Source organism: Stegostoma tigrinum, chromosome 36 (genome assembly GCF_030684315.1).
Source record: "Stegostoma tigrinum isolate sSteTig4 chromosome 36, sSteTig4.hap1, whole genome shotgun sequence".
NCBI lineage: Eukaryota > Metazoa > Chordata > Chondrichthyes > Orectolobiformes > Stegostomatidae > Stegostoma > Stegostoma tigrinum.
Genome location: NC_081389.1, coordinates 8,892,441 through 8,913,105, shown reverse-complemented (window position 1 = coordinate 8,913,105; position 20,665 = coordinate 8,892,441). Strand labels below are relative to the sequence as shown.

Here is a 20,665-nt window from a genome sequence, read left to right as displayed (position 1 = left end):
GTGACTTCAGTAAATCTGAGTACCTGAATTAACCTGAGTAGTGTTCATCAAGAAATGATAGGAATCTCTATTTGGGCACTCCGAAGCTAACTGCATGTTCTAGTTAAAAACTGAAAGAACTGCGGATGCTGCAGGTCAGGAACAAAAGCAGAAATTTCTGGAAAAGCTCAGCAGGTCTGGCAGCATCTGTGAAGAGAAAAATCAGAGTTAACGTTTCAGGTCCGGTGACCTTTCACTGGACCCAAAACGTTAATTCTGATTTTCTCTTCACAGATTCTGCCAGACCTGCTACACTTCTCTAGAAATTCCTGCTTTTGAAAGTTCTATTTGTTGGAAAATAAAAAATAAATTGTAGTGCAATGTTTATCTTTAATTAATTGTTGTTCTTGCTTTTCAAGGCTGTTTCCATTGTTGGAAATGAAGTGTTCAGCTTTAATATAACCTTGTATCAGAACGGTTTTGATGATGAGACCTATGTGGATATGTCAAAGGTGGATGGCAAAGTCACATTGCGAGTTGGCTGTATTCAGATTATATATCTACATAAATTTGTTTTGTCATTATTGGTAAGTCCATTGTTTAAAGCTAATTTGAATGTATTGATCAGTAAAAAATTTAACACTTCATTTTGAAAAAGTCTATTAAATAATGAAAAATAATATGTAAGCAGGATTTTTAGTGTAAATGCAACTTTCCCCATTGTAACACCGCTCAACCAATTTATGTTGTCCGGAACACAATTTCTTGATTTCTTATGTTGTTATTTTCTGACGTTCTGTGTTGACAGGGAGCAATTGTTCAGTTTTGAAGAGCCAAGGGGTTTCTTGAAGGTGGCAAAACTGCTACATAAATAAAATATTATTATTCTTGGCATCTGAATGAGTGTGTGTTGGATAGCTCAATGTGTTTGCAGATGTAGCATGGAGAGAACATGTTAGTTATGTAGAAGATACTTTCTTAAATTTTGTTTGCAGTTTAACAAAAATGCGGTAACAGCTGTTTTAAATCAGACAAAATTCAGTATTGTGCAAGGTTTTTAAATTGAAAATTGACTGTCTCAACTCAGCTAATTTAGTGGATGAACTGTTTATCTGTGGGCAGGAGTTTTATACCATGAAATTCTTCACGTATAATGATGGGCCTAAAGTGTAGGTGGTGTGTTCCTTTTAACGCTGCAGATAATCAGTTTAAATGTGGTTTATCGTCACTACTCATGTCAGATTGGATTTTGCTAGCTTTAGGGCCACACTTTAATTGCTAAGGTACTGTTTTTGTGGTTCAGTTTAATTGGCTTGTTCAGGGAATCATACATATTGGAAAGCACTACTTGTTTTCATGTAAGAATCTGCACGTGCACCACTGACGTATAAAAGAGCTTGATGATTAGTGAATAAGTCGTCCAATTTTCTGGTTGTGACTTAGTCTTAATTGACTCCGAAAGCTGTCTTTTTCTGATTTTGGTTAGTCTAATTCTTTTACACTGGTTGAACCACAATGGGTCTTTCAGTCACGACTGCGATGTTTGCAATGGCAAGTGACTTTTGTTTTTAACAGAACTGAAATAGTTGATATGACATAATCAGGCCATTCAGCCCACCTAGTTCATGCCATACCAGTATGTATGACCAATACTAAGATTGATAATTTTCTAGATATTTTTATCTAGAGAACAAGGATAGTTTGAGAATATGCCATTGAGGTAACTGATCAGCTCTGGTCTGGCATCGCCTACTTCTGCTCCCGACCTTGTACGTGACTATGCTCCATCTGGGTCACCTTCCTTTTTTCCTCATGTAAACCTACGAATGTAACCATCAATTCTGACCCCCCCCCCCCCCCCCCCACCTCCCCTCTCATATGGGGCCCATTACCCAAGGAAGATAAAATGCCATTTGAGGTCAGATAAGTTTGCAAGGCTGATACCAGGGATAGAGGGGCTGTCTTATAAACCTTCTTAACTACATTGGGCCATTACTCATTGAAATATTGAAGAATGATTGGTGTTCTTAATGAAACGTAAAATTCTTACAGAAGTTCAGAGGAGGTTTACCAGGATGCTGCCTGGACTGGAGGGCTTATCTTATGAAGAGAGTTTGACTGAGCTTGGACTTCTTTCATTGGAGAAAAGGAGGAGGAGGAGAGGGGACCTAATTGAGGTATACAAGATAATGAGAGGCATAGATAGAGTTGATAGCCAGAGACTATTTCCCAGGGCAGAAATGGCTAACTCAAGGGGTCACAGTTTTAAGCTGGTTGGCGGAAAGTATAGAGGGGATGTCAGAGACGGGTTCTTTACACAGAGTTGTGAGAGCATGGAATGCGTTGCCAGCAGCAGTTGTGGAAGCAAGGTCATTGGGGTTATTTAAGAGACTGCTGGACATGCATATGGTCACAGAAATTTGAGGGTGCATACATGAGGGTCAATGGTTGGCACAACATCGTGGGCTGAAGGGCCTGTTCTATGTTCTAAGTTGACAGGGTAGATGTGAGAGCATCGAGGACCAGAGTTATGGTTTCAGACTAAAGGATCGTACATTTAAGGCAGAAATCAGGACTTTCTTCTGAGGGTAGTAAAACTTGTGGAATGCTTTACCCCGGAGGGATATTGAGATTGGATCATGTAGTTTATTCAGACTTGAGGTAGACTGACTGTTAATTAAGAAAGGAATGAGAGGTTATGGGGAAAAGGCAGGAAAGTGGAGTTGAGGATTATCAAATGAGCCATTTTAAAATAGCAGAGCAGACTTGATTGACTGAATGGCCTATATCTGCTTCCGTGTCTTGTGGTCTTGTACCTTACCCCTTAAATGCATCAACCATTTCTCATGGGCTTGAGTGTTACATTCTTAGCTATCTTAATTCTAACCCACTGACTTAAATTTACTTTACTTTTAAATTTATGTAACTGGAAATGATCATGCCTTGAGTATAGTAAAACTGTTGTTAAATATTTACTGTAGAACTTCCTCAACAACTTCCAAGCAGCAGAGGAAGCATTAAGTGCAGCAACAGCGCAAGCTGCAGAAAAAGCAGCCTCCAGTGTGAAGGATTTTGCCCAGAAGAGTTTCCGACTGGCAATGGACATTCACTTGAAAGCTCCGGTTATTATTATCCCCGAGTCCTCCATCTCTATGAATGCTGTTGTGGCAGATTTGGGTTTGATTACTGTACAAAATAAATTCACTTTGATCCCAGATGAAGGGTTCTTGTTACCTCCTGTATTGGATGTCATGGATGTTCATCTAACACAGCTTAAACTTTCAAGGTAAAGTTAAATTTTTGCATCTTGTCGTCCAGTGAATTTGATCAATCTGCTTTTAGTTGAAAATGTTTCTAATAAATAAATTGCTCTTGACTATTAAGCAATCATTGCAGTCATTTGATTGCATTTAAATAGTTACATTACATATTGAGTTTCATATTTAGGAAACACTAGCTTCAGTAATGCATAATAAGTTAACTTTTGTGGTATTTCATATCATTTTCCATTGGCCATTAGTAAATGGCATGTAAATAGAGTTTCATGTTAAGATGAATCATGACCGAACAGCAGCCCAGTACAGAATTAAGGGGCTGAGATCCCGACTCCTGTGCCTATAAACCTGCTTGTGTTTGCTTTGTATTATTTTGAATTCAACTTACACTCTAAATGGGCATCTTGAAGTGCTTCAGATCTTTTCCTAATGATCTCTTTGGGCAGGGAGTTAGACAAATTAAAGCAATTATCTTTCCAGTATGAAAAGAAATGGATTATTACTTTAACGTGATATAATTATATAAAGAGCTGTACTCTATGCTGTATTGGTTCACCTACATTTCTCAATCAGGACGATCCTGCACACTAGTTCATCTCAACTTGACATTCAGATGCTACAGCCCATCAACTTGCAACTAACAGTGCAAAGAAATTTGGCAGCAGCCTGGTACCTTAAAATCCCGAATGTGGAAATCAAAGGAGATTTAAAGACCATGCATGTAGGTAACAGTATGTTTTATGGTGTTGCAAATTCATGCAACTGTTTTACCTAGTATCGTTTCCATGTTCCTTTCAGGTCTGTTTCCACCACACTCTTTTAGATAGTGTGCTCCAGATCTGAGCCATACTGTATCTAGGGGTGAAATCCTCATTTTTCCTGTAATTCTTTTAGGACGTGTTTTAAGTCCTTGACCTTTGGTTGTTATCGTCCTGCTGGTGGAAGTAGTTTCCCTCAGTATTCTTCATGAAATTATGTCATAAGGTTGCACTTCGTTGTCACTTTTCTCTCCTTAACCTTATCTGCTGTAAGCAGAACAGTGCCAAAATTTCTGCTTTTTCTGTATAACTAAAAACCTTCATCCCATATATCATTGTGTTAAACCTCTTCTGTGCCCTCTCCAATGCCTTGACATCCTTCCTGTAGCTACGATGTGGAGATTCTGGTGATGGACTGGGCTGGACAGATTCTGAAGTCATGTGACACCATGTTCTAATCCAACAGGTTAAAATCACGAGCTTTCGAAGCACTGTGAAAGCCTGTGATTTTTAAACAAACCTCATGGATGGTGACCTGGTGTCATGTGACTTCCGACCTTATCCTTTCTGTGGTGGTGTCCAGAATTGTGTGTTCAATGAATCATTGGTTCAGCCTCCTCCTAAGTGTTAAGTGTGACTGGCAGGGAACATGTGGTGTTGGTTGTGGTGGGGGATGGGGGTTGAGGGGTGAGTTTGGTCGCCAGCGAACAGACCCACCTGATGTTTCTGCCAGTAAAAACCAGGTGGGTGCTTTGCTGGATATGCAATGCTACGTGTCAAATTTTCCTGACTGAGTTTTATCTGTCTCGAACTTCCTGCCTGCAGATATCAGAAGAGGCTGGGTCAGTGCATGATTGTAAGATTGAATTAGATCATGGTTATGGGAGCACAGACTAGATAATTAGGGTTAAGCCATGACCAGATCAGCCGTGATCTTGTTGAATGACAGTCCTCAGGGAATGAATGGCTTAATCTATCTTCTATTTCTTAGGCTTGTATCAGAGATAATGGAACTGCAGATGCTGGGGAATCCGAGATAACCAAGTGTGGAGCTGGATGAACACAGCAGCCAAGCAGCATCTTAGCACCAAAGCTGATGTTTTGGTCTAGGCCCGAAACGTCAGCTTTTGTGCTCTAAGATGCTGCTTGGCCTGCTGTATTCATCCAGCTCCACACTTTGCGGTGTTCTATTTGTTATGTTACCATTTTTTAGTATCTGGGAGGACGAGCAAAATTTACTTCCCAGTATTTGCCAAACTTTACATCAGGAATATAGATAATAAAATGTGAGGCTGGATGAACACAGCAGGCCAAGCAGCATCTCAGGAGCACAAAAGCTGACGTTTCGGGCCTAGACCCGAAGGGTCAGCTTTTGTGCTCCTGAGATGCTGCTTGGCCTGCTGTGTTCATCCAGCCTCACATTTTATTATCTTGGAATTCTCCAGCATCTGCAGTTCCCATTATCTCTGACCCCTTTACATCAGGAAGTTGATTGCAATTACTGTTTGTATTTCCTTTTATTCACTGTCCTGTTTTGCTACTTGTTTTCCTCTTTCAGATTGTTTTAAGTGAAGAGGATCTCGTTGTTCTGATGAAGGTCTTTGAGCAAAACTTTGGTGAAGGTGGCCAAGAAATAAATGCAGGAAAAGCTCTTAAGGATGAAGTGAAAAGTAAGGGCAGTCATTAAGTTGATGAAGAATATAATTTCTACTAAATCTTGTGTTTTAAATCATAAGACATTAGCATGAGTGAAAACCAGTGACCTACAAAAGAACTTTTTTGACCAAATCAATTTTTTGTTTGCGTTTATTTAATCTCTAATGCTGTGCATTCTCTCGAACAGTTGTACTTTTTTTGATAGATTGTTTCTTGATGACACAGTTTTTCCCTTTACTTTCTGGCACTACGGTTGTGTGCACAAGCTGATAAACATTTGACCTAAATCTGAACATCCGATTAAGGAATGACGTTGCTGAGAGACCTCACTTAATTGCCTAATGCATACACAGAACTCGTTTTGTCATGTTTGAGTTGAAAAGAGTGCAATTTTGTAACTTGTTTAATTGAGCGTTTTCTCTAAATATATATCTATGCCTGTAAATTGAAAGGGAGCTAAGCTGATTTCCACACTTCTGTTTCACTGATTTGATCTCCACCATTTCACTGGTTTTACAATTTAACAGTGCGCTCAAAGCTCTCCTTAGGTGAAGCAGGCACTGAAACACGTTGGTTTCATTTTTGGTCTAGTATAAAATTATCATTGTTTATGAGCTGCAATCTTTATTTTCATCTGGAAAATTGTGGACAAAATCATTCAAATGTTTTTATTATGAAATCACTTTCAAAAAAATGTTGTTAAATCGTATTTGGTTAAATAATCTAATTTTTTAAAGGTGATAATGGGAACTGCAGATGCTGGAGAATCCAAGATAAAGTGTGGGGCTGGACGAACACAGCAGGCCAAGCAGCATCTCGGGAGCACAAAAGCTGACGTTTCGGGCCTTGACCCTTCTAGGTCTGGGCCCGAAACGTCAGCTTCAGTGCTCCTGAGATGCTGCTTGGCCTGCTGTGTTCATCCAGCTCCACACTTGGTTATCTAAGTTTTTTTTTGAAAATGGCTGGGGCAGAAGTTAGTTTGATCCATTCAATGGCTTCATCGCTGTGTGCATTTTTGATGCCAGCCTGAACAGATCTCCCAGGGCAGAAGTTCACTTAATGAGTGATGGTTTGACTTGGGTGGCCAGAGTCTCAGCCTGATCTCTGCTCCACAAGCAAAAGAGAGGCAAGTAGTTTCATCTTCCCTGGCCTGTCTATGAACTATGCCAGTTCATAGAATTACTGAGGGTGGAAAGAGGCTATTTGGCTCATCAAGTCTGTTCTGACACTGAAGAGTATGCCACCAAGACCCAGCAACCCCCCACCCACCCACCCACCCTATTCCCATAACCCTGCATTTACCATGGCTAGTCCACTTAGCCTGCACATCGCTGGATATGACAGGGTAAAACAGCATAGCCCATCCACCCAACCTGCAATTCTTTGGACTATGGGAGGAAACCGGAGCACCCTGTGGAAACTGATGCAGACACTGGGAGAGCTTGCAAACTCCTGCACGGATAGCTATCCAGGGCTGAAATTTAACTCTGGCCCCTAGCGCTGTGAGGCACGAGTGCTAATCATTGAGCAGCCGTGCTGCCCCTTGTCGCCCCAGTTGTCCAGATTTTTTATGAAAGGCTGAAAGCCAGGATTTCAACCTTTATTCATTTCCTAGATTGAAGTTGAGGTGTGCTGTTGAAAGATTGGGCTGTTATCAGTTTGTAGGGTATGGAATATTTTAGAATGGGGGCAGAGATTTTTTATAAATTCATGGAGTTTTGAAGTTCTGTGACAATTGGAATATCTCATAAGCTGTCACCCACTGGTATCTTTTTGAGGAGTGTATTTTCCTAATGGATATCAGGGAATTCCATGTGTGCTAGTACTGGAAGCTGTTTCAGCTGAGGCGTATGGAAACCTATTTAAAATCAAGGTCAATCAGTCACTCTTGCAAGTGCTCCTTTGTGTATTAATTTAATAAAATGCAGTTCTCCAGCATTGCTGGAAGACTAGGTTTACTAACATTTTACATGTTAATATAAAAACAGAAAAACTCAAAGATCCCACAGAGGCAACCAAACCTGTGAAAGCTATGGCAACTGAAAGCTCAGCAGCAGACCATCATCTGAAAATAATGAAAGGTGTGTCAGATGACATTGTCAATATTCAACTGAACTTTGAAATCAAGGAGGTGAGTTGTACTATTTCCATTAGAAATTTAAACCAGCTTTAATTGGTCTTATCATAGCTTCAGAGAAGTCTGTGAACTGACGTAGGACAGTGCTGTAACTCTTAGCAAACACTTAGACTACGCAGTTTATTGAATTAGAAATGCAGTTGTATCATTTGGATCAGCTGGATTGGGAACAGTAGTCTACTAAAGATAACTACCGCAACTGGTGGTTGGTGACATACTGGGCCATACCTCTATGCTCAGTGTTTATTCAGTCTGTCATTTGGAGTGTGTGTCAGTTAGGAAGATTAAAAAGTTGTTAATGAACTGTTTTGGGAGGTCATGAAAAGCAAGATAGAAATGCCCTTATTTTTAAGCTGATGGCAAATGCTGTCACCAAATTGCACACAACAGAATTCAACAAGAAGCAGTGAGATGACTAAACAATTTATTTGTTGGGTGGACGGATGTTGGCTAGGACATTAGGGACATAAATTTTAGAAGTGGAAGTAGGCCATCTCACCCTGTGAGCCTGTTCTGCCATTCAGTAAGATCTAGCTGACGCAATTGTATTTTCAACTTGACACCCAAGTCTACCTACCCAATGACCCAGCTTATGCTGCTTTCTATGAAAGACAATTGCACAGAACAATGACTGAAAGGAAAGAAAATCCTCCTTTTGAAAGGTGAAAGCCTTCATTTCTAAACAGAATTCTTATTCTCATCTCTCACACCCCACCCTCGCAAGATCCACCCTGTCCATCACTTTGGTATATTTTCTCTTTCACAGAACATAGAATAGTTCAGCACAGTACAAGCCCTTTGGCCCACGACATTGTGCCGATCTGTTATCCTACTAAGATCGATCTACCCTGCTTGCCCTAGGTTTTCCTTTCCCCCACGTGCCTATCGAAGAGTCACCTAAAAGTGTCTCAAGTATCTGACTTCACTACCACTGCCGGCAGCGCATTCCACATGCCTACCACTCTGTGAAAAACCTACCTCTGACATCTCCCCTATAACTTTCTCCAATCACCTTAAAATTATGCCCCCTTTGTAATTGTCATTTCTGCCCGAGGGAAAAAGCCTCTAACTATCCACTTTATCTATGCCTCTCAACATCTTGTAAACATCAATCAAGTCACCTCTCATCTTTCTTTGCTCCAATGAAAAAAGCCCTTGCTCCCTCAGCTTTTCCTCCAGACTTACCCTCCAGTCCAGGCAGCATGCTGGTAAATCTCCTCTGCACCCTGTCTAAAGCTTCCACATCCTTCCTATAATGAGGTGACCAGAACTGAACATAATGCTCCAAGTGTGGCCTCACCAGAGTTTTATAGAGCAGTAGCATAACCATGTGGCTCTCAAACTCAGTTCACTTGCCAATGAAAGCCAACACGCCATATGCCTTCTTTACAACTCTGTCAACTTGGGCCGTAACTTTGGGAAATCTACAGGCATGAACCCCCAGATCTCTCTGTTCCTCCACACTGCCAAGAATCCTGATATTAACCTTGTATTCTGCATTCAAATTTGACCTTCCAAAATGAATCACTTCACATTTTTCTGGTTTGAATTCCACCTGTCACTTGTTTGCCCAGCTCTGCATCTTGTCAATGTCCTGTTGCAATCTACAACAGCCCTCCACACTGTCCACAACTCCTCCAATCTTTGTGTTATCGGCAAACTTAGTATCCCACCCTTGCACTTCCTCAAGTCATTCATAAAGATCACAAAGAGCGGAGGTCCCAGAACTGATCCCTGCGGCACACCACTGGCCACTGAGCTCCAGGCTGAATACTTTCCATCCACGATCACTTTGTCTTGTGTTGGACAGCCAGTTTTGTATCCAGACAGCCAAATTTCCATGAATCCCGTGCCTCCTTACTTTCTGAAGGACTTTACTTTCAAAAGATTCATAAGATTACCTCTCATTTTTCTAAACTCGATAGAGTCTAGACTGAACCTGCTCAGTCTTCCTGCATAAGAGAAGCCCTTCATCTCGGCAGTAAGTTGAGTGAATTTCCTGAAGGACTTTCAGTGAAATTCCATATTTTTTTCAAATAAGCAAACCAAAACTCCAGAACCAAACTCTTAGTCCATGTGTGACCTCTCAAAGACCTTTTAACAGCTGCATTGAAAGCTCCCTACTTTTATATTCCTCTGCCATCTGTTACGATCGTGCCTCCATTCTTGGAATTATTTGAGGATTAACGCGTGAAGATTTGAGAAATTGGTTCATGTGAAGTGCTGAGGTGATATTAGATCTGTTGTTTTATTTTTTAAAAACGATACCGAAGGGACACTGGCACGTGCCTTGAAAAGCATGTGCTTTTCTTCAGTTAACTGCTTGGATTTACTGGAAGATGTGACTTCAGCTAACAGGTTGAGCTGGAAGTCATGCCTGGGTGTATGGCTGTTTGATAGTGTTGAAATTCGATGAGGGAGTTGACAGAAGAGATAAAGCCTCCAGCTCAGCCTTTGTCACTTTGCAAGAAAAGCCTCTTGAGAATTATTTAAGAACTGGAAAAGTGAAACAGCTATTTTCCCTGTAAGGTTCCTGGGAGACTTCACCTTGACATCCTCAATGAATTGCCTGTGAAAAGTTTCCAAAAGGTTAATTATCTGTATACATTGACTTGTCCACATGTACAAAGGCCATCCCACTGAAAGCAGTCTGGAACCTTTTCATAACTTATCTTTTTACTGTCTGAGAATTAACAGCTACTTTGCCAAAATGGTTTTCCTCATGTCTGCAGAGAAAATTTCCTCTTTTTTTTTAATCCCAACACAATTATTTAGAAGGGCGAATATTTAAACTTGCAAAATTCATCCTGTTAGTCGTGAATCTTAGTGGATTAGGTTTTGTAATTATAATAAAGCAGTAATATTGTTTAATTAAGAAGTGAACCTTGTGTAGGCAAAGTATGTAATTGGCTGTATCGTTGATCGGTAGAAGTATTAATCTATGTTGCGGTCAGTGGAGTGGAGAAACACAATGCACTTCTCCAGCTTTGGTACTAACAGAATAATTACCAGCATTGCAACTGTTTTAATCACTTGCTGGATCTACATACTAACTTTTCATGATTCGTGTATCCCCAAGGACCCCCAAAATCCCTCTACCACGGACTTCTCTGGCCTCCCCATTCGAATAGCCTACTATTATCCTATTCTTTCCGCTGAGAGCGAAGGTTAGGGTTGGCTTTTCTGTGGAATAGTGCTGAGATGTCTCTTGCAGTTGTCTGAACGGGCAAAGATGGCCTCAGCGTGGTGTCTGATCCAAGATGGCACCTCAAATAATGTTGCAGTCTGTCATGTCTGCATTGAAGTATCACACCTGATTATATGCTGTTTCTAAAAAGAAATTCACTTTTTTTTGTCATGAGCAAGTTGATATCTGGTGCGATGTGAATTCATTTTCGGATTGGTTTGGTCTGTATGATTGATCTAAAGGATCAACAACATTAGAAGCTGTCACTTATATGCAGAGAATTCTTGGTTTTAATTGTTCAGATTACATCATTTGTTCCCACTCTTGAAACTACAATTTGTCTGTGTAATACTGCCATCAGCTGGCTTACCCAAATGTTTTCTGAACAGAGCAAGCAACATTCACATTGGTTATATCCACAGCTTTATCCTGCAAAGTAAATAGGATAAAGCAAGAAACGTTCAGGACAGTGATCTTTTAGAAGCAAGTATTAACTGGATGACCCTTAACAATCATATGTAGTAATGTAAGGGAAATAATTCAAATTAAATACTCATACTTCTTGTTGTGACTATTTTGTACGTTCTGTTGTAATTTCAGGTTGTAGTAGAATTAACAAAACAGATTAATAAGCAGAAGAGCTCATTTCTCATGTTCCATGTGGTGCAATTGGGCACTGAAACCCAAGTAAGAAAGTATGATTTGAGTGCAACAGCCTACCTGAGGAAAATTGCTTTGAACTGCTGTGAATTTACAGGTAAATAAGTTGTAAGATTTCTTAAAAAGTAACTGAGCTGAGAATGAGAAAATGTCACTGATCCTCTTGAAGCACATTTCAACTTTCCCATTGTAAGGTCTGCATTTATTTCAAACACACAGCCTGTCTTTGTTCTGGTACTCAGTTGGGCACATTATCTGAAGCATTTATCACTATTGGAATGGAACTCTCGATGATATTGTTTCTTGACTTGTTGAGCTTGCTTACCAAAACCATTCAGTATAATATTTTACATATCACCCTTTTCACTTAAGGCAATGCTAGGCATTCTCTAATCTCCAGAGTCTTTGCGTTCAAACTATTGGCCTATTTTGAATATGCTACATTGTCCATGGGGCACTTGTTGAGCACTGCTGAACTCGGTATGCCATCGCGCCGTGAATGATACAGGATAAAAATTTGGCCTTGTCTGGAATAGTTAGAGCACTAAAATGGACTATTTGGCTCAACATTTAAACATCACAGAAACCTTCTCCCTCCTGTCTGTGTGTCACCTACCAGAATAGCCTTCTATTCCTTTAAGCCTAATAAAAGTATCAGCTTTGTTATTGAGTGCATGTCATACACCCCATATAGAGGAAAGTTTCATATTGCCACTCATAAAATTAAAGATGATTTTTCTGCATTCCTTATTGGGTTTATTGGTGACTAGCTTCATCTACTTGATTTGTACTCTTCTGCTATGAGTTGTAGCATTTTGTTAGTGCAATCTTTTCCAAAATTGCCCGTTGAATGTGGTTAAGTTCAGTGTTGTTGACAGTTGTCTATCCTGATGTACTATTTCAGTTCATTCCCAGTATTAATTGACATCTTTATGACCATCTTCATTCGTGCTAACATTTGCTACCTTGCTGACAGCCTGTTTAACATTACAGTTTTTTTTTTAAATAAGGACCTAGAAATTTTCACTTTAGTTGTATAATAAAGCTTGCATCAGAAGGATTTACATCTTGTTCAGTCATTGTTAGTAAAACATCATCTCATGACAAATATTTAATTGGTGTCTTGAGTTATATTTCATACGGAGAACTATATGTTGCTAGAAAATTCTGGAAAAAAAGCCCTGATTGAGTTATCTGGCAAAATATTTTTTGGAAGCTTTTGTCACTGTTATGTGTAACCTTTCACAGTGTACTTTATGGAAATCATTTCCACACACATGTAAAAATAATGTCAAAACATAAAGTAGTTGTTCATATTTATTAATGAGCTGAGTTCAGCTTTGGCTTTGGACTTGTAGCAAATAATGCAGTTTTATTATGTGGCTGTCTTTAAAAATATCTGAAGTGCTACATTTTACGCATTCTGAAATGACCTAAGAAATACAAAATCCCTGTTGAACCAGCCAGTGCTATACGGTGTAAGTAATGTTTCAGCAGTAATCGTCAAGACTAGCCTGGAAGTCAGAGGTATTTTTCTTACTTACATCAAATTGAATTTCCAGCAATGGTAAATCTAACAACACCAGAGCTGTTTCTGGAACTTAGGTTAACGATGAAGCATCTTCATTACAATGTGGCTCACTCATGGTCAGTGCAATTTACATGAGAAATCCCTGTTTTGTTTTGAACAAAAACCTGTTCTCGTACAAAATATAATCTCTGTTAGCACAGCCTGGGTGAAAATGAATGTATTTACTGTTCTTGGTAGCTGACAGGGATTCTGCAATTCTCGGGTCATTTCAGAATACAAAATAAGAGCCATTTCACCTCCTTTTCATGACAGAATAAACCATTAAATCAAACCAAGAAAAGAGGTATCTTGCACTTATCAGGACAGAATCACAAGAATACTAAATCTCAAAGGATGCAAGAATTCAGCCAACATGAGAAGAGGGTGTGAATTGATGTGCAATAACGGGTTCTTCTCTTGCGTTTATCTCTAATATTCTGCAAGACTGTCTAAGAAAGAATGCTTTAATAGAATTTCTTCTGACATCCTATTCTTGGACTGTTTCATTGGTTTATAAATGAATATCTAATTTTAATTTTGAGTTATGATTTTGAGTGAAGGTGAAGAAAAGAAATAGTTCTGAATAAAATTCTGCAATTTTTGGTGTTTAGTATTTTACATGTTTTGAGAGAATGTTTTCACTATATTTCCAAAATTACATTTTGGGCTGCTTGAGCATTTCTACTCTTCATATTACATCTATTGTTATATTCTGTTTATTGACACATATTTACAGTTATCAAAATCCAACCTACTGAAAAGTAGCTTGATATTCCTAGTTCAAAACTCACTGCTACCTATTTTGTTGCAGATTCAAATAGCAAACCGCTCAATTTGATCAGTTCTTCAGATGAGCCTGGATCTGATCTTCTGAAAGTACAGTACATTAAGGTAGAGTTTTCAGCGACACAACACTTGAGAAGAATGATATTTAAAAGTTAACCCATTTCACAGTCAACTGTAGACTGCTTTAATATGACAATGATCCTCAAGTTTTTTTTTACTACCAATTGCTGAGTGATCCCAGCATAAGCTACCAAAACAAATTCCTGGAGAAATTGAGTCTGTCTGGCAGCATTTGTGGAGGGAAGACAGAATTCATGTTTCAAGTTCAGTAATGCTTTTTCAGAACATTATAACATGCTTGGCCTAGCTAAATAGGTTATTGGAAAACTGTGGTGCATAAGTGGTTGTTGATGAGATTTCCCCTTGCCATGCTAATCTTGATATTGTGTCATCGCTATGTCTTCTCACTTCTCGGATCTCTTATTGCAAAACCCCAGCCGCCTTGCAGCTGGGAATTAGCCTGGATCAGCTGGAGAATCAGGTATCAGGAGCTGCTGATATTCGAGTCCAGTTTGCATTTTCTTGAGCTTTGTTTTGAGAATTTCAGATATTTTGCACTTGGTGAATCTGTAGGTAGCAATCTGGAGACTTTCTTTTCCAGAGCAAAATTGCCAACTTCATTTGCTGAGTCGCAACTTTTATGGGAAGTGGGATGACATGGTATTCTTCAGCTTCCGGTTCTTCCTGATGTTGCATCTTTGAATTGGCTAGCTTGTATTATGGAAGAGTTTACGTTCTGAGCAAGACTGATGATACTGGAGGAAAGAATAAATACCATGGTTTCTTCCATTCTGGAGTGTTTGGACCTTCCAACCAGTGAAGACTCTAGATTCTAGACTCAGGCGAGATTTTCTACAGCCTTGCTATGATATCCCAATGGTATACTCCACAGTTAGTCTACCCCAAAGGAAAACCTGTCACAGAGGAAATGCAAGAGTCCAAACAGAGAGATGGATTTGTTTGTCGAGTCCAATAATTGTGGGTCCAATTTAATTTTCATTGTATACAATCAGACCTACTGATGAGAAAAGCCCTATTGACCAAAGGGCCATATGTTGCTTTGAGCAGATGGAAAACTAGTTAGTACTAGTTAGTACTAGATAGTTTGCTATCATCAGTCCCGTTTTTTTAAGACTTGCTGTCACAGAAAACACAAGTCTTTTTTGTTTTTACTTTTTTTGGCATCATCCCTGTATGAGAAATGTTAGCTTTTTGTAACTAGCGAGTTTTGAGAAGATTTGTAGCTCAGGTTGAAGTTCTGGATGTGAGTTTGCTCATTGAGCCGGAAGGTTAGTTTTCAGACGTTTCGTCACCATTCTAGCTAATATCAGTGAGCCTCTGGTGAAGCGCTGGTGTTATGTCCCGCTTTCTATTTATCTGTTTAGGTTTCCTTGGGTTGGTGATGTCATTGCCTGTTCTTTTTCTCGGGTTGGTAGATGGGCTCCAAATCAATCTGCGTTGATGGGGTTCCGGTTGGAATGCCATGCTTCTAGGAATTTTTGTGCATGTCTCTGTTTGGCTTGTCCTAGGATGGATGTGTTGTCCCAATCAAAGTGGTGTCCTTCCTCATCTGTATGTAAGGATACTAGTGATAGTGGGTCATGTTGTTTTGTGGCTAGTTGATGTTCATGTATCCTGGTGGCAAGCTTTCTGCCAGTTTGTCCAATGTAGTGTTTGTCACAGTTCTTGCAAGGTATTTTGTAGATGACGTTTGTTTTGTTTGTTGTCTGTATAGGGTCTTTTAAGTTCATTAGCCGCTGTTCTAGTGTGTTGGTGGGTTTGTGGTAACTACCCTGAAAAGAAAGCTATTTCTGTTTTAGGGAACTAGAAATAAATTTTGTAGAATATGTGAAATGTCAAAGTATGGGTTAACAAAACGTTTTGCTGAAGGGATAGATGTGAAAATCAAGAACAAGGTCTCCTCAACTTCAGGAGCGTTTAATGACACTCTCCAAAATGTGTTGGTTTCCTAACCAAAGCTGCTTTTGCTTCAGAGTGGTATGCAGAGTCATTGCAATGCATTTCTCACGGGTAAGATGTCTTTTCTGTCCCTCCTGAAAACCAGCCCCATACCTCGGCAGAGTTGGTATATGAATTTTATGAATTGTGGTAAGTTTTTTTCTTTTGGACCACACTTTAGGGAAATAGAGATTGATAAAATGCTGGTGTAGATCTTCGCAACCGAATTGTTAGTTGAATGTATCCCGAACAGGCTGTGGACTTCAGAGGAAAGGCCGTTTTCACTGTTGGCCCATTGTATGAGCAGTTCGCCAACTGCCACTACTGTCATTAGCCCGTGTTCCTGTAAGTTGTTTCTTTGCAGATGATGATCCAATTCTAGTTTGGATGCCTGGATTGAATCTGGCTCTAATGGACTTTTAAGCAGTTTGTTCCTGATCTGAATCACTTGTTGCATGAGTTTTGCTCTACGTTGCCATTGCTGCTTTTACCAAGTACCCTGTGGTAACCTACCTTTCCTATCATGGGGATAGTTTCTCCTGATCCATTCTGTCTAGGTCCTTTATGATTTTGAATGTCTTTACCAAATCTTCACCCCAACTTCTGTTTTCCAAGGAAAACAGTCGCACAGGTTTCTCCAGTCCATCCAGATGAATGAAGATTCTGGTCCTGGGGACCATTCGTGTTCTTTTTTCTGCACCTTTGCTGATCCATTTGCGTCCTTACTAAAGTGCAGTACCCAGAAGTGGATACAACACTCCATTTTAGGTTAAACCAGTATTTCATATTGGTTTAATGTAACTTTGCTTTTGTGCTATTATAGCGTAGGGAACCTTATATATTATTCAATGTGTTGTCAACCTGTCCAGTGACTTAGAGTAATTTGTACATGTATACCCTCCTGTTTCTCTCCTCTTTATATTTTGTGCACACATTCAAGATGGGCTGTCTTATTATTATGAAACCTCAGTAATAAACTGATGCCTGAAGCAATGAAAATTTCAAGTGCTCATATCATCCTGAGCACTATTACCAAGGGATTAATTAGTACAATGGGCATTAAAAAATCCCTCTCGTATATTGGGAGAATTAATGCATGATAAGAAAGCTTTGTAACTTGTAATGTTGGCTGTGATATGAAGGCTAGAACTAATTGAATATCTCTTTCAAAGAGCCAGCATGGTATTTCTTTTCGTTTGAGTCGATGTATGTGACATCAGTAATTTTTTTTGTTCGCAGGCGGATAGAAATGGACCACATTTCAAAAGTAGCTATGACAGTACTGAGCAGAAGCTCACAGTAAGTAATCTGTGATATAGTTGAAATATATTGACGCCATAACTTTTCATTAATCTCCATGTCAGTTATGCTGTAGCTAGGTCCACTTGTTTTGTGGTTTACTCGATAAATCATTGTACCTTTTAGCTGCTCACTCCCTCCTGCATCCCCTGTACTCATGAATTCTTTGCAGATTGTTCTGTAGGTTTCCGTGTGACATGTCCTCCCAATCCAAAGGTGCTCTGTAGTTGTGATTGGAGTGTTAACTTGTTGAGCATGTTAATCCTCAGATGCTGGGAATGAAACTACTGATTGTGGTCAGAGTTTTTGCTGTCGGAACGATAATTGTAATTTTTTAACCTTCATTCTGAATTGAAATCCCGTTACTTTTGTCATTTTCAGTCCTTCAGAAATTCCAATTTTTCCAAAACTCTGGTCCAAAGAGCATGCCCACATAGATTCTATTCTCTCATTACTCTTGTCTTTGGTGACTGATATTGACTCGATATCTGCCATGCACTAAATTGAAATTTGTTTCTTCATTTCCTGCACTTCTGCATATTTTCCCCTTGAATACCTTTTTCCTCTGAGTACCTCTTCTCCTATTTTCTTACAGAAATTTTCAACTGCCTTCAGGCTACTCTTGGGAAATTTTCTTCTACGCTGTAACTCTATAAAAGCGCTTGGAAATCCTGGTTACCTTTCCCTTTATTGCCCTCTATCTGTTTTCTCCCAACTATCTATGAAGCAACTTAGGAAATTTATTTCCCTTAAGATTGCCCTATGATTGGTATTTGGAACATGGAAATTGTTCTGACAGGACCACCAGAGTGAGCATTCTGATATTGCTTTTCCATCATAGAGATTTTGTTGACTGTTTTTGTTCAGAAATTTGATTTATATCATTTGCCCCGGACCAAATAAACATCGAGTTTACACCAGCTGCAAGTTTGTTTATTTCCTGCTTCATAATTCGGATTTTTTCAAAGTATGTTTGTTTGTTATTATCTTTGTAGTGTCTCAAAACAGTTTCTTGTGGAATAATAACTGATCACTTCCATAAATTCTCGAAATTTGAATAAAATTAGAATTTAATTTCTATTGCATTCATGGATGCTGTGAGAGCTGGTTACTGTTGATATATATTGCTACAGGAACCCAAGATTTGATGACATTTGAATTCTCTTTGTACTCCATTTACATCTCACTTTTCAAGATGTTCACAATATGTAGCCAATGCTGCACACAATCCTTCAGCTATGATGTTAATTAAGTTTTTATATAGGTTCAAACTTCCCTTTTGTATTTTTGAAAACTGAGCCATGACCCGATTGGCTCTCCTTTTAATGTTTTTATCCACTGGGCCATTTGTCTTGTGAATCTCAATTGCCAGATTCCTCTGCTTATGTACAACACTTAGCCTACCTGCTCGAATGGGAATTCTTGCTACTCTGCATGATCCAAATGTGCTAACATTAAATTCCATCTGTCGTCTTTTTACCCATCCCATCATTTTATTCCTTCCACTGGAATTCTTAATTCTGCCTTCTATTAGTATCAAGTACAAGTTTGACACTTTTTTTTTCTGTGATTCTGGATCCATAATCATTGATGCACACAATGAATAAAGGTGAGCTAGAGTAGGAATCTGTTGTACACCTCAACCAACTTCGAGCTGTTACTGAGAAAACGTTCTTAACTGTTATTCTTCTCCTATATGATGGGGTTTTCATGCAGTTTTTGTGATCATTCCCCCCAGTTCCCTGTTCCTCAGTTTTCTTGAGCAGTAGTCTCACATTTATTTCAAGGAAGTAGATGTAATGAAGAATTTTGGCTGCTACTGCATTTTTTAAAAATTTGAACACTTTGACTTTGGGGCAGCATGATGTCTCAGCAGTTAGTCCTGGTGCCTCATTCTGTCTTGGGTTCAATCCCAACCGTGGGCGATTGTGTGGAGTTTCCACATTGTCCCTCTGTCTGCATGGGTTTCCTCCCACAGTCCAAAGATAAGAACGTTGGGTGGGTTGGCCATACTAAATTGCTAGAGATGTGTAAATTAGGTGGATTGGCCATGGAAAATGCAGGGTTAGTGTAGAGGGGTGGATTTGGGTACGATGCCGTTCGGGGGGTTGATGTGGACTGAATGATCTGAATGGCCGTTTCTACGCTGAAAGGATTCTGTGATTCTATGACTGTTGTTTTCCTCCTTAGGAGCTTCTTAATGAGCTTGTTTGGAAAAGTTGCAGAATCTTTCCCATTATTTTCTTTATTGAGGAGTTATTTCAAAACGCTGGAGGTTGTATTTGACCTATTTAATTTGATTGTAGACTTCAGGATTCAAGCATACAAATACACAAGAACCAGATTAATTTTATCTTAACTGTGCCTGTACGACATCTTGTCACTCTTGTATACAGCCATCATTTCCTGGGCTTCCACTACCAATTCTACCACAATATTCTCCATGTAATGCAAATTTGGACTATTTTCTATGTACTACCTACGCTTATTTTTAAAGTGTTGCATTTTAGTTTTTCTTCATATTTGTACTAGAATGAGATTATCCATCAGGTGGAATAATGAAACTCCTTGTTTTGACATCAGGTTGCCTTTTCTTCTCTTGACCTGATGCTGCATTTGCAAGCCTTACTTTCGACCATGAACTTTATATCAGCTGTATTCCCATCAAATAGCCCTGATAATGAGCTTGGAAGAAAGTCGAGCACAGACCATGAAAAGGAGACTGTGACAAAAGCAGGTACGTTAGAAGGAAAGCTGAATAGTGTATTAAGGGTTCATCTCCGTTTTTGATAAACATTGAGTTGGTATTCTGCACTATTCCTGCGCAAATGAACCAGCTGAAAACACTGCATAAATTGCTTCGAGAAACATGTGATCAGCTTGCTTTATGTAATGTACCATAAATTAGCCTTTTCGCTGCTGCAAACAGTGGAAATCCACAGTGGATTGTAAGCCAAATTGTTTAAACTCCATTTTGTTGCTACTCAATTTCTTCCTGTATTAAGAATTTTGTTTGAGGTATAGATTAAATTATCTTTTAGGCTCCTGTTTAGATGAGACATCTAGTATGACATGTGATTCGTGTTTGACACATACTTCACAAATCTTGGTTTGTATCGTGCATACTGCTAGCAATTGTGGAGCGATGAACTCTTTCAGTCAGCATCCAATGGGACAGCAAGTTATGGATGTAATTGCGGTATAGCTTCAGCAAAATTGGCTAATACATATTGCATTTTTATGCAAATAGTTAAGAGGAAAAGATTCTTATTGTTTTTGCCTCTTTGGCTATGCAGTATTGCACGTTATCTGCAAGCGAATGACTTGTGGAAGTATGGT

General features: G+C 39.3%; 1 protein-coding gene across 5 annotated transcripts in view; it reads left to right on the top strand.

Moving 5' to 3' along the window:
• Positions 1 to 20,665, top strand: part of vps13c (vacuolar protein sorting 13 homolog C) — a 275,727-nt gene that overhangs the window by 123,365 nt on the left and 131,697 nt on the right. For all 5 annotated transcript variants that reach the window (XM_048520896.1, XM_048520895.1, XM_048520894.1 and 2 more), the window contains 9 exons: positions 399 to 566; positions 2,961 to 3,265; positions 3,828 to 3,975; positions 5,571 to 5,682; positions 7,657 to 7,799; positions 11,593 to 11,749; positions 14,034 to 14,113; positions 17,267 to 17,326; positions 19,910 to 20,063. In XM_048520896.1, coding sequence (XP_048376853.1) covers positions 399 to 566; positions 2,961 to 3,265; positions 3,828 to 3,975; positions 5,571 to 5,682; positions 7,657 to 7,799; positions 11,593 to 11,749; positions 14,034 to 14,113; positions 17,267 to 17,326; positions 19,910 to 20,063 — 1,327 coding nt within the window. The remainder of the gene's footprint in view (positions 1 to 398; positions 567 to 2,960; positions 3,266 to 3,827; positions 3,976 to 5,570; positions 5,683 to 7,656; positions 7,800 to 11,592; positions 11,750 to 14,033; positions 14,114 to 17,266; positions 17,327 to 19,909; positions 20,064 to 20,665) is intronic.